At 48.6% G+C, this 14,086-nt stretch overlaps 1 protein-coding gene across 1 annotated transcript in view; it reads right to left on the reverse strand.

Moving 5' to 3' along the window:
- LOC144671740 (arf-GAP with coiled-coil, ANK repeat and PH domain-containing protein 2-like) overlaps positions 1–14,086 on the reverse strand; it is an 82,871-nt gene that overhangs the window by 16,834 nt on the left and 51,951 nt on the right. Inside the window, exons 11-15 of the mRNA XM_078533750.1 lie at positions 11,636–11,687; positions 9,725–9,825; positions 4,729–4,837; positions 2,869–3,068; positions 945–1,014 (exon numbers count right to left, since the gene is read on the reverse strand). Of these exons, the coding sequence (XP_078389876.1) occupies positions 945–1,014; positions 2,869–3,068; positions 4,729–4,837; positions 9,725–9,825; positions 11,636–11,687 (532 nt within the window). The remainder of the gene's footprint in view (positions 1–944; positions 1,015–2,868; positions 3,069–4,728; positions 4,838–9,724; positions 9,826–11,635; positions 11,688–14,086) is intronic.

Genomic DNA, 14,086 nt, shown 5'->3' on the forward strand with positions numbered 1-14,086 from the left:
ATGACAGAGAGTGAGAGGAGTGACAGAGAGTGAGAGGAGTGACAGAGAGTGAGAGGGAAAGTCAAGCAGGCAAGGGGAGTGAGGAGAGAGAGAGAGAGAGATGGTCAATGAATGTACAGAGATTGAGGGGAGACCCAGTGGGTGGGAAGGGGGATGGGGGATGGGGAAGGGTGAGAGAAAAGGGGGAGAACGATGGGGGGAAAGGGGTAGTTCTGTGGTGGTGGGGGAGGACTGGAGGGGAGTGGGGAGGTGAGGCCGAGGGAAATGGGGAGAGCCGGGCTCAAGTGGGGAGAGTGAAGGGCATAGAGCTGGGAAGGACCGGGGTGGAGGGGGGAGAGCTAGGCTGAGGGGGGAGAGCCAGAGGAAGGGGAAAAGCCAAGGTGGGGGTGGGGTGGGGTGGGGTGTGGTGGAATGAGAAGTGAAGGGGAAAGGGGGGAAAGGGAGAATGGGAAAATAGGGGGGAGAGAGAGAGAGAGGGGTAAATAGTGAGAGGGAAAGGGGAGAGACAGGGAAAGGGGAGAAAGAGACACATACAGGGAAGGGGCAGAGAGTAATAAGAAAAGGGAGAAAGACAGAGAAGGGGATAGATGGAGAGAGAGAAAGGGAAACAGTGAAAGAGGGAGAGGGGGTAAGGGGAGAGAGAGAGAGGGCAGGGGAAAGTGGAAGAGGGAGCGAAAGGGGGAAAAGAGAGTGAGAGGAGAGAGAGAGAAGGGGAAATGATGAGGGGAGGGAGGGAGGGGGCAAAAGGATGGTGGGGGGGATAAAGGTTCAGTGAGATGAAAGGAAAAGGGGAAAGGGAGAGCGGGAAAGGGAAAGGGAGAGCGGGAAAGGGAAAGGGAGAGCGGGAAAGGGAAAGGGAGAGCGGGAAAGGGAAAGGGAGAGAGGGAAAGGAAAGGAGAGAGTGTAGGGGGAATACAATATGCAGGAAGTCCCACAGTTCTCACCTTCAACAGTTCAGGCTCCCAGGAATCAAGAGTCAGTGATCGGACTTTGGAAAAATGGACACCTAGACTCCTGTCAGAAATAAAGGGACCAGAGTTAGCTCTCCCCTGCTCACCATTCACACTCGGTCATCATATCCTCATGGTCAATCCCAAGGGTCACTCCCCGGGCCCTGTCCATCAATTAACTGTCAGGATAGATCCCTGATGGCCAGTGTCATGAAGCAATTAATGTATATAATATTATTGGAAACAATATTTCTTTTAAAATAGAGGTTTAGTCTGTGGGTGTGTCTTAATTGGATTAAAGCCAGCGTGTCTGGGTGCTTTGATGGGTACTAGTTTTGATATGTAAGAGAGATAGCGTGCATTTGCATTTTTTGAATAGAGCATTCAATAAGTGGGGTGAAAATGGACACCTAGCTAGCAGATACCAAGCAAAATGTTTATATTATTAATAAAATTGGTACAATGAAAGGGCTTTATTGTTAGAGAGGTTTAGTTCAGAGATTGTTGATACAATGAGAATTAATATTGAATGGGGCTGGTAGGTATAAATTCAGTAGTTTTCGGGAGTGCAGGGCAGAGGCAATGAGAGATCAAAAGGCAGCTGTAACCTCCAACTGTCTCCACAGCAACCAAAGTGAAAGGAACCTCATCTTGAATTCGTAAGGTGAAAATACTTTGTCTGGTGTCTGGTTAAGTCTATGGGTTGCTGTAGTCTTAATGGAGATTAGTTTGGGAGAAGTTATGATAGTAGTAATTTGTAGCCATGTGTATATATATTTTAACCTGTGTAAATTAATAAAATGTGTCAATTAGTTTATTGTAAAGCCTCGAGAACTGGTGGTCTGATTCCTGAGTTTAGAGTCGCACCTCAAACATAACACATAAAATTATAGGTTATGACAGTTGTTTAAATTTTCCCTCTGGGATTTTTAAATAACTCCGCTTCATCGGTCATAACAGTCAGTGCTCAGACTGACTCCTGACACTCAGATTTGTGGCTTGTTCCCAGAAATCAGCTCAAAGTTCTGAGTTCCCAGCATCGAATTAATACTAAAACTCAGGAGAGTAAATATCTGACAAACTGGAGAATGTGAATCACTGGGACTCAGCAACAAGGGGAATTGAAGCAAATAACTGAGGGTCCGCGATATTCCTTACACCGTCCATCACTGTTCCTTAATCCCAGCTGTTTGCATCCTCATCCACCAGGACTGATAATTGTAGAACAAGGGCAGGCCAGAACAAGAGGATGCTGGCGTAAAATGAGGGGTAGGCTGGTCTGGGGTGATGTCAGGAAGAACCTCTTAACACAAGGGAGAGTGGAAATCTGGAACTCTCTCCCCTATAAAAAAAAAGCTGCTGAGACTGGAGGCCAAGTTAAAATGTCAACGCTGAGATTGAGGATTTTTGTTATAAAACCAGAGTAGCTGGATGGAGTTAAGATACAGATCAACCATGATCTAATGAAATAGCAGAGCAGGTTTAAGGGGCTGAATGGCCTCCTATTCCTGTGTTTCTGTCACAAAACCACGGGTCCTCACATCATCGACAAATTTGGAGATGTTCTTTGCCATCCATCAGTTCAGTCAGTAATGAGGGCCCAATGCAGATACTTGCTGGACAACACAAGTCACATTCTGATAATTTGAAGACCTGCCCAATGTCACTACTCTCCATCTCCTGCTGCACAGCCAATTTCACAGCCTCATCAATAATTTTCTTTCAATTACAACTTCGCCTTAATCAACAGTCTCTTATGTGGAACTTTATCAAATGCCTTCTGGAGGTCGATATAATTAATACCTATAGACTGTCCTCTGTTCAGTACTTCAGCGTTACCATCAAAAGGCATATCCAGGGACTGCGCCAGTGTTAATTTGGGTCAGTGGACTGCTGCGGCCCCTCCCTTGCCTGTTACCTGTGGATTCCGGAACATTCTATGCAGAGGGTGATGCCGAGGTTGATGCTGGCCCATTCTGGCAGGGCTTCATTGCAATCACAGCAGTGAGCGTTCCCGGAGATGCCCTGCACCTGCTCCAGGCCCTGCTTCTTGTCTGGTCTCACTTCATCGGGGATATCGAAGAATCCTGTAGACATAGACGAAGTCCTTTCCAACTTCTGAAACGACAGCAAGCTGAACTCAAACAAATATAGGCAACAGTGAAAAGTAAAGGTGCAGTCCCTTAGCTCAGCAGGTTCAGGGCTCAGACAGAAAACTAAATTAGCTCTTGCTAAGGTTTCCCAAGACAAACGTACTGTGTGGTGACTCAAACAAACTGGACTCCATCCACAGTCTGGTCTCTGATTGCAAACAGGGGGTGGGTTGGGGCAATTCAGCAACCACAACTAACTCTGTGACCCTGGATTAGAGCAGTGTAAAGATCAGCGAGGGTTCCTGTTCCCGGTATTCCGGCTGGGATTGTACGGCCCTGTGATGTCAGACAGTCACACTCGCCATGGCGGCGAAGGACTGCAGGCTGCAATGATGTTTTAACAAAGGTCTCCAGGGTCAGGGATGAAGAAAAGCCACTTTGGTGAGGTGTAGAAGGCAAGGAGGCAGTAGTATCCAGGGGGACCCTTACCCCAGTGAGAGTCAGTGTGTGTGGGACCCGTACCCCAGTGAGAGTCAGTGTGTGTGGGACCCGTACCCCAGTGAGAGTCAGTGTGTGTGGGACCCGTACCCCAGTGAGAGTCAGTGTGTGTGGGACCCGTACCCCAGTGAGAGTCAGTGTGTGTGGGACCCGTACCCCAGTGAGAGTCAGTGTGTGTGGGACCCGTACCCCAGTGAGAGTCAGTGTGTGTGGGACCCGTACCCCAGGGAGAGTCAGTGTGTGTGGAACCCGTACCCCAGTGAGAGTCAGTGTGTGTGGGACCCGTACCCCAGTGAGAGTCAGTGTGTGTGGGACCCGTACCCCAGTGAGAGTCAGCGTGTGTGGGACACGTACCCCAGTAAGAGTCAGTGTGTGTGGGACCCTTACCCCAGTGAGAGTCAGTGTGTGTGGGACCCGTACCCCAGTGAGAGTCAGCGTGTGTGGGACCCGTACCCCAGTGAGAGTCAGTGTGTGTGTGGGACCCGTACCCCAGTGAGAGTCAGTGTGTGTGGGACCCGTACCCCAGTGAGAGTCAGTGTGTGTGGGACCCGTACCCCAGTGAAAGTCAGTATGTGTGGGACCCGTACCCCAGTGAGAGTCAGTATGTGTGGGACCCGTACCCCAGTGAGAGTCAGTGTGTGTGGGACCCGTACCCCAGTGAGAGTCAGTGTGTGTGGGACCCGTACCCCAGTGAGAGTCAGTGTGTGTGGGACCCGTACCCCAGTGAGAGTCAGTGTGTGTGGGACCCGTACCCCAGTGAGAGTCAGTATGTGTGGGACCCGTACCCTAGTGAGAGTCAGCGTGTGTGGGACCCGTACCCCAGTGAGAGTCAGTGTGTGTGGGACCCGTACCCCAGTGAGAGTCAGTGTGTGTGGGACCCGTACCCCAGTGAGAGTCAGTATGTGTGGGACCCGTACCCCAGTGAGAGTCAGTGTGTGTGTGGGACCCGTACCCCAGTGAGAGTCAGTGTGTGTGGGACCCGTACCCTAGTGAGAGTCAGCGTGTGTGGAATCCGTACCCCCAGTGAGAGTCAGTGTGTGTGGGACCCGTACCCCAGTGAGAGTCAGTGTGTGTGGGACCCGTACCCCAGTGAGAGTCAGTATGTGTGGAACATTATCCCAATGAGATGTTGTGCCTCAGTAACATGACTAAGACCACGTGTGGAGGTTTGATGAGTTTGTCAGTACCGAGTAGCTGTCCTCTCGACTCTCGTTGAAGGCTGTTGCAATGCTTGACTGCACCGCGAGGATCCAGTTTTGCTGGTGTTTCTCCGAGTCAGCCTGTAGCATACAGCTCCTGCCGGGGGAACAGAACAAAGGCATCAACCTCCCGAACCTGGATCATGGCCACAGGCCACTGCAAGTACAATGTAAACAGTCCGACATGTCAAACTGGATGTGCTCTGATCCGAGTGCTTAGTTAGTGTACGTGTGTGTGGAAACATCGTACTATCCGCTGGTGAATCGATCCCTTTCATGGGATGAAGGTCAGGTGAATCTTGCCCTCCTGAGCCTCCAGTTGCAGTGTATTCACTTTGGGAAGAGAGCCTCACTAGCTGAACGACATGAGTGAACCCAGTTGGGGGTTTTTTGACAAATTGTGATCGCTTTTACTGGTACCAGACTTCTATTTCCAGATTAGTTGAAATGAATTCAGTTCCTTAAACCACCTTCTGAGGTCACATTTTCGAGATTACTAGTCCAATAATATAACCATCACATCACCAGACACAAGGTTCCGTCCCTAGACACTCAGCAAGTGTCAGATGGTGTCTGGTTTCTCAAACCCCTCATTCTTAAAATTTCCACCATCAATCCCTCTTCGTCTCTGGTTATAGGGATTTGTTCCTTACTGTACACAGCAAGAGTTCAATAGTGAAAGATTCAGGTTAGTGAGGGGGTTTTGACTATCTTAAATTATTTTTGAGACACCAGGGAAACTGAGAGTATTCACCTTAGAGCAGGAAAGGTTAAGGGGGGGATTAATAGTGGTGTTTCAACAGTCTGTGGCATTTTGGTAGAATGAGTTAGGAGAAAATGTCTCTTGTGGGGGGAGGTTTTAAAACGAGAGGACACAGATTTAAAATAATTGGCAAAAGAACCAGAGAGGAGATCAGGAATAAAAACAGAAAGTGCTGGAAAAACTCAGCAGGTCTGGCAAACTCTGTGGAGAGAGAAACAGAGTTAGTGTTTCGAGTGCGCATGACCCTTCTTCACAGCTAGAGAGAGGTAGAAATGAGATGGATTTTATACTGCTTAAGAGGGGGTGAAGCAGGGGAAGCAAGATCGAAGGCCAGGCATAGGTGGGAGATCAGGAGAGATGACATAGATGTCATGGGCACAAGACAAAGGGAGTGGCAATGATAGTATTCAAGACTAAAGCAGGTGTTAATAGTGGCACATAGGTCAGATAGCAGAATGTGTTAATAACAGAAAAAGGGTCAGGTTTTCTGTAAGTAAAACATGAGAATAAGTTACAGACTGGCCCTTGGGAGGGGGCGGTGGGGAGGTGGGTGGGAAATAAGAATAGAGGACAGGCTTCATGGTCTGAAGCTGTTGAACTCAATGTTAAGTCCAGGAGGCTGTGCAGTGCCTAATTGGAAGATGAGGTGCTGTTCTTCTAGTTAGTGTCGGGCTTCACTGGAACATTGCAGCAGGCCAAGGACGGACATGTGGGCATGAGGGCAGGGTGGTGAATTGAAAAATGGCAAGCGACAGGGTGGTCTGGTCACGCTTGCGGACTGAGCAAAAGTGTTCTGCAAAGCAGTCACCCAGTCTGCGTCTAGTCTCTCCAGTCGTAGAGGAGACCACATTGGGAGCAGCGAATACAGTAGACTAAACTGAAGGAGGTGCAAGTGAAGCGCTGCTTCACCTGGAAGGAACGATTAGGAGAGGGAGGAAAGGATTTTTGTTTTGCTTTATACAGCGAGTTGTTGTGATCAGGAAGGCGCTGCCTGAAAGGGCGGCAGAAACAGATCCAATATGAAATTTCAAAAGGGAATTGGATAATTGGATTTCAAAAAGTTAACTTTTGTGCAAAGTTATGGAGAAAGGATGAGGGGGTACTTGGAGGACAGACTAGTAGGCCCTTTCAAAGGACTGGTCAATTTTTAAAAATATTCACTCATGGGATGTGGGCGTCGCTGGCTAGGCCAGCATTTATTGCCCATCCCTAATTACCCTTGTTCACAGAGCATTTAAGAGCCAACCACATTGCTGTGGGTCTGGAGTCACATGTAGGCCAGACCGGGTAAGGACGGCAGGTTTCCCTCCCTAAAGGGCATTAGTGAACCAGATGGGTTTTTACGACAATCGGCAATGGTTTCATGGTCATCGTCAGACTCTTATTTCCAGATTTTTATTGAATTAAAATTTCACCATCTGCTGTGGTGGGGTTCAAACATTACCCTGGGTCTCTGGAATGCTAGTCCAGTGACAATACCACTAGGCCACCGCCTCCCCATTAATGTCAATCTGGCATATTTCCCCTCAAAAGATTGTTAAAGAAAAAACTGGACCAAGGTGACTAGATATTTGTTGGGCAAGGGTTTTGAGGGATTGTAGAGTTAGAGGGATTAAATGGAGTTGTCATGAAGAGATATTAATGTCTATAATGTTATCGGAAATTATTCTTAAATTGGACTTCTAGTAGGGTGTGTGTCTATCTATGTGTCTGTATGTGGCTTAATTGGATTAAAGCCAGCTAGTCTGGGTGTTTTGATGTATAGTAGTTTGAGATGTTAATTAGATAAACGTAAGGAGGGGAAGATAGAGTGTAAAATTGCATTTGTTGAATAAACCATTCAAATGAATGGGTGAAATCTTACACCTAGCTAGAGGACACCAAGCAATGTGTTTATATTACTAAAATTGGTGGAATGAAAGGATTATTGTTAGGAGAGGTAAAATTAAAAAGCCTAGTAATACGATGGAAATTTTACATTCAAAGGGGAAGCTGGGTATAAACAGAAAGGAGTTTGTGTGTGTGAGACAGGGGCATTTAAGATCTAACCAGCCTGTAAACCTACAACTGTGTCTGCAAAGGAACCAAATTGCAAGGGACCTCATTTTGAATTCGTAAGGTTAAATGTGCTTTGCCTGGTGTCTGTTTACAGTCTATAGGTTATTATTGCCTAGGTGAAGATTTATGTGGGAGTGATTAATTTGGGAATTTGTTTAAAAGTTATTATGGTAGTAATTTGTAGACATGTACATGTGTTTAATTTGTTGTTAAATTAATAAATATTTAATTTAGTTTTATATAAATAAACCTCTTGATGCTTGGTGGTCTTATTCCTGAATTCAGAGCTGCATCTCAAACTTACCAATTGAAAATATAGGTTATGACAGTTGTTCAAGTTTCCCTCTGGGATTTAAACAACTCAGCCTTTACCAACTGCTGTGTCATAACAGAGTTGAAGGACAGATCAATTATGATCTAACTGAATGGAAGAGCTGGCATTAGGGGCTGAATATCTGTTCTGTAAATAAGACTGCACTGAATTTTCCCAGACCTACGTAGGTGGCTTTGGAGGCGGAGGATGGACGGGGGGTGGGGTGCAGAGGAAAATACAATTGACTTGCGTCAGGCACGTTCCACATAAACATGAAAGCAAAATACTGCGGATGCTGGAAATCTGAAATAAAAACAGAAAATGCTGGAAAAACTCAGCAGGTCTGGCAGCGTCTGTGGAGGGGGATACAGAGTTAATGTTTCGAGTCCGTATGACCCTTTTTCGAGGCATGTTTTCCTGCGCTTTTCCGGGAGGTGGGATCCCAGCAGCTGCAGATAGCCAATTAGGGCACAAAAATGGGGCAAATTTAGCAAATATTGTGGGCTTGGATATCTGATGGTGCGCAGGCCCCTCTCCCCTAACCCTCCCAACTCTGTCAGACATTGAGCGGAGGTGGTATCACAGCGAGAGGTCCAAGCTTCAGGCTTTTTATTCAGTCGCCAGCATTAAATCAGGTGCTCCAGAGCATCCCCCAAGCAGAAGGCAGGCCATTGCTACCATTTGGTAGAGACGTGTAGCTCCCCTAATCCTCTTGCTGTCTGCTCCTTCCTGCTAGACACTCCTCCCTGGAGCCGATGATGCTCCCGCTTGCTGTCCCTTTGGCAGAACCCGCACTGCAAGGGTGGCCCTCAGCAAGGGCCAGGCTGAAGGGACCTCCTGACCTTGGAACCCAGCTTCCATAACTCCACCCCGCACCCCCCCCAACTCCGCCAAAATGGGCGGGGGTCTTCGAGACGGGCTTCTTAAAATCGGTCACCTCCGGAAAGATGGGGTCCGATGTCCCGCCACATCCTGGGCAGGGTTCCTGACCCGGAATTGAGGACGCTGTCAGGAGCGTCACCCATCTGGGAAAATGCAGCCCAGGGAGCCGCACGTTGTCGCGAATCCCCCAGGCCAGGATTTATCGCTTGCCGGGCGGGCGGGCCCGTGAACCTGAATGGGTGTAAAATACCGCACGATTTTTCAGAGCGCCCGCCGACAATTAACAGGCCCGTTGAGGCCATCGAAGATCTAAGCGAATTAAACCTTTCGCAGGCGAAAAGGCCAAGAGGCCTTTGGAGTTTTGGGGAGCCTCATCCACGGGCGGGATGAGGTTTCTGACAGCTATTAAAAATTAAATACAAATTTTGACATTTCACTTATTTGGCATGTCCCTGCTCATGTGACAGAGTCACCGTGAAGGGGGCGTGTTTTTTAAACGTTTTAAAATTCTTAATATTTAATTTTCAAAAACCTGCATCTCCCTCAGGGCAGCTCTGTGGCCCAGGGAGCTTTTGCGAGGTTCCCCGCTTGTCCTACTCGCACCCCCACCTCCCCCACCCCCACCCACACCCACACAGGCAGCGTCCGATTCACGCCTTAACTGGCCCACCCAGCGTAAAATCGCAGTCTCAGCCCGATTGTGGGCAGTAGCTGGTTTACTGACTGCTCCCTCTCGCCCCCGCCAAGGGCAAAATCCTGGCCTTAAAATATATATATTAAAAAATGATTTGTTTTTGCTTTTTGTGGTGGAACAAGTCTGGAAATGAAGGAACTGTGGAGGGGCCACGAGCATTCTTGGCCTGGCACAGCTGAAAACCCCATCCTCTGCCTGCCCTTGTCTGGTCAGCTTTCTGAATAATATCCACAGCATTTCTCCGCATCGTCTGTGAAGAACAATTCACACTCACTTTGAGGGGGATACTACTTCAAAGCAGAATCTTCTCTCACTGTCTGTACCACTCTTAACCGTGCACAGGCGCAGGTCTTCCACCACAACCGTTAGGTTATCCTGCAACATCAGAAATAACAAAGTGAAAATGCAGCTTCACACAATCACAGAAATGTTACAGCGCAGAAGGAGGCCATTCGGCCCATCGTGTCAGCACCAGCTCTCCGAATGAGCATTGTGACCTAGTGCCATTGCCCTGCCTTTTCCCCGTATCCCTGCCCATTGTTTCTATTAAAATAATCATCCAATGCCCTCTTGAATGCCTCGATTGAACCTGCCTCCACCACACTTCCAGGCCGTGCATTCCAGACCCGAATCCACTCGCTGTGTGAGAAAGGTTTTTCTCCCGTCACATTTGCTTCTTTTGCAAATCACTTTTAATCTGTGCCCCTCTCGTTCTTGATCCTTTTATGAGTGAGCACAGCCTCTCCCCATCTACTCTGTCCAGACCCATCATGATTTTGAACATCTCTATCAAATCCCCTCTCAGCCTTTTCTCTCCAAGGAGAACAGTCCCAACCTCTCCAATCTATCCTCATAGCTGAAGTTTCTCATCCCTGGAACCATTCTTGTAAACCTCTTCTGCACTCTCTCCAATGTGTTCACATCCTTCCTATAATATGGTGCCCAGAACTGTACACAATACTCCAGCTGAGGTCTAACTGGTGTCTTATATAAGCTCACCATAACCTCCCTCCTCTTGTACTCTATGCCCCTATTAATAAAGCCCAGGATACTATATGCTTTATTAACTGCTCTCTCCACCTGTCCTGCCACCTTCAATGACCTATGCACAAAAACACCCAGGTCCCTCTGCTCCTGCGCCCCCTTAAGAATTGCACCCGTTATTTTATATTGTCTCTCCATGTTCTTCCCACCAAAATGCATCACCTCACACTCCCCCGCATTGAACTTCATCTGCCACCTATCTGCCCACTCCACCAACTTCACTCTCAGATTCCAGAACCATAGTTTCAAACCCCTTTCCATTCAGAATGGGATTCTTTTATTATTCTTTCATGGGATGTGGGCGTCGCTGGCAAGGCCAGCATTTGTTGTCCATCCCTAATTGCCCTTGAACTGAGTGGGCTTGCTTGGCCATTTCAGAGGGGCATTTAAGAGTCAACCACATTGCTGTGGGTGATGGAGTCACATGTAGGGACAGACCGGGTAAGGACAGCAGATTTCCTTCCCTAAAGGGCATTTGTGAACCGGGTGAGTTTTTACCAGATGTGGGGAGGTGATAGCGTGATGGTATTGTTGCTGGGCTAGTAACCCAGAGACCCAAGTTAAAGCTAGGGGAGCTGGGTTCGAATCCTATCCTGGTGGGTAGTGGAATTTGAATTCAATAAAAATCTAGAATTAAAAGTCTAACGATGACCATGAAACCAATGTCAACTGTTGTTTAAAAACCCCATCTGGTTCACTAATCTCCTACATGAGACTCCAGACCCACAGCAATGTGGTTGCCTCTTCAATGCCCTGTGAACAAGGGCAATAGGGATGGGCAATAAATTCTGGCCTACTAGCAATGCCCACATCCCATGAATGAATAAAAAAAAAAAATTGACAAGTTTCATGGTTGTCATTACTGAGACTAGCTTTATACAAATCCCAGGTTTATTAATTGAATTTAAAGTCCACCAGCTCCCGGGGTGGGATTTGAACTCACGTCCCCAGAGCTTGAGTCAGGGCCTCTGGAGTATTAGCTCAGTGACGTTAACCATTACACCACTGTCTCCCCATGCACTGCTGAGCTACTGCGCGCAGGCCTGAAATTGGCTTCACTGCCATCTCTCGAGCGGAGGAGATGGGGATGGGAGAAAGGTTCTCCATACTTCTATATGCACAAGCGATCAGGCTATCTCACCTTCAGCCTCTTCTGGTACACCAGCTGATTGTTCTGAATGGAAAACCATCGTCTATGAGGACAGAACAGAACAGTGTGAAAAGAGCAGGAGGGGAGACACAGCTGAGCAAACAGTACAGACGTGGAGGGTCTAATCCCAGAGATCCTCCCGGTCCAAACCAAATTTCAACGAAGCCAACAGAGACTCGATGCAGGAGGAGAAAGGCCACATCTCGACCATATCGCCCACTGACTGCAGCATTTCCTACGTCTCCCTCTCTGTTTTGATGTTACCGGTGGGCACAGAATCATAGCATCGCAAATTGAAAGTGGAGAAGGATACCATTTGGAGGTGTGAGACCTTCGAAAGGAGCTGCCTATTTTACCCCCTATTCTACCCCCTCTCCAGACCACATCTGCTTTTACATCCCTGTTGTTCAAATCATTATCCAATTATTAGTCAAATCAGTCTGCGCTCTCACTGATGCCCCGACTTCACATCGGCACGTTCCCGACGGAGACTCTTGGTGCGTTCCCGACGGAGACTCTCGGCATTCCCAACGGAGACTTTCGGCGCGCTCCCGACGGAGACTCTCGGCGTGCTCCCGACGGAGGCTCTCGGCGCGTTCCCGACGGAGGCTCTCGGCGCGCTCCCGGCGGAGACTCTCGGCGCGCCCGACGGAGACTCTCGGCGCGATCCCGACGGAGACTCTCGGCGCGATCCCGACGGAGACTCTCGGCGCGTTCCCGACGGAGACTCTCGGCGCGTTCCCGATGGAGACTCTCCGCGCGTTCCCGACGGAGACTCTCGGCGCGTTCCCGACGGAGACTCTCCGCGCGTTCCCGACGGAGACTCTCCGCGCGTTACCGACGGAGACTCTCGGCGTTCCTGACGGAGACTCTCGGCGTTCCCGACGGAGACTCTCGGCGCGTTCCCGATGGAGACTCTCGGCGCGTTCCCGACAGAGTCTCCGTTACCCGCCCAATAGAGCTGGCTTTGAGCGATGAGCACCTGGGCACATCAGCCTGGCAGAGGTTGCTGTTGTTGCATCTCCTTTCCTGCCACTGCATTTGGAGGAACTTTCAAAGACACTGCTGGTGATAGCTCCCCATCCGCGGAGGTACCTGCCTGCAGCTTCAGGGCTGATTGGATCTTGACCTCAGTCCCATTTTCCTGCCCATTCCTCATGACTCTTGGTTCCCATAGAATCTGTCTCCCAACCTTGAACATATTCAATGACTCAGCCTGTACAGATCTCTGGGGTAGACAATTCCAAAGATTCACATCCCTCTGAGAGAAAAATAATCACAGAATCTTAACGGCGCAGAAGGAGGCCATTCGGCCCGTCATGGCTGCACCAGCTCTCCGAATGAGCATTGTGACCTAGTGCCATTGCCCTGCCTGTTCCCCGTACCCCTGCACATTATTTCTACTAAAATCATCATCTAATGCCCTCTTGGATGCCTCGATTGAACCTGCCTCCACCACACTTCCAGGCCGTTCATTCCAGACCCCAACCACTCGCTGTGTGAGAAAGTTTTATTCTCATATAGAATGAGTTACAGTCGGAAACATTGTGACTTGAACACAGAGTGAGGGTGACGGAGGAGGGAGAGTGTGTGTTGGGTGACTTGGAGCCTAGGAGCTGCATAGAATTTATAGAATATAGAACAGGCCGTTTGTCTTAACTGGTTCATGATGGTATTAATGGTCCACACAAATCTCTGCCCACCCTATCTAACCCTATCAGCATAACCTTCTAACCCTTTCTCCCTTAAACTCACCTCTACTATTTACCTCAACCACTCCTTGTGGGAGCGAGTTCCATATTCTCACCACTCTCTGGATGAAAATGTTGCCGCTGGATTCTCCATTTTATTTGTGACTATCCTATGTTTTATGGATCCTACTAGTTTAGTCGGCCTGACAATTGGAACAACTTCTCTGTGCCTATCCTATCAATGCTCCCCTCCTTATTTTTTTAATAGCTCGTAACCAGTCACCCTTCAGCCTCTTCTTTTCTAGAGTAAAGAACCCAGGAGAAGAACATTCAGAAGACACTGACCAGAAGATTATGGCTAAAATAGACAAGGAAGGTTGCAATGTGGGGAGATTCTGCAAGTTTCTGAAGGAAATACCCAACAGGAAATACCTTGTCCAGTGGTGAGAGGGGTTCTCCCCAGTGATGTGAGCAGGATCGAGATTTGGATTTTACAGTAGAGAGTTTACATACGAAATAGGAGCAGAAGTGGGCCATTCGGCCCCTCGAGCCTGCTCCGCCATTCATTAGGATCATGGCTGCTCTATTTGTGTTTCGAGTTCCACATTCCCATCTACCCCCGATAACCTTCGATTCCCCTGTCTAACAGGAATCTATCTCCCTCCGCTTTTAAAATATTCAGTGACCCCGCCTCCACCACCTTCTGAGACAGAGCGTTCCAAAGTCGCACAACCCTCTGGGAGAAAATTTC

The sequence above is a fragment of the Cetorhinus maximus genome, chromosome 34, assembly GCF_964194155.1.
Source record: "Cetorhinus maximus chromosome 34, sCetMax3.hap1.1, whole genome shotgun sequence".
Classification (NCBI taxonomy): domain Eukaryota; kingdom Metazoa; phylum Chordata; class Chondrichthyes; order Lamniformes; family Cetorhinidae; genus Cetorhinus; species Cetorhinus maximus.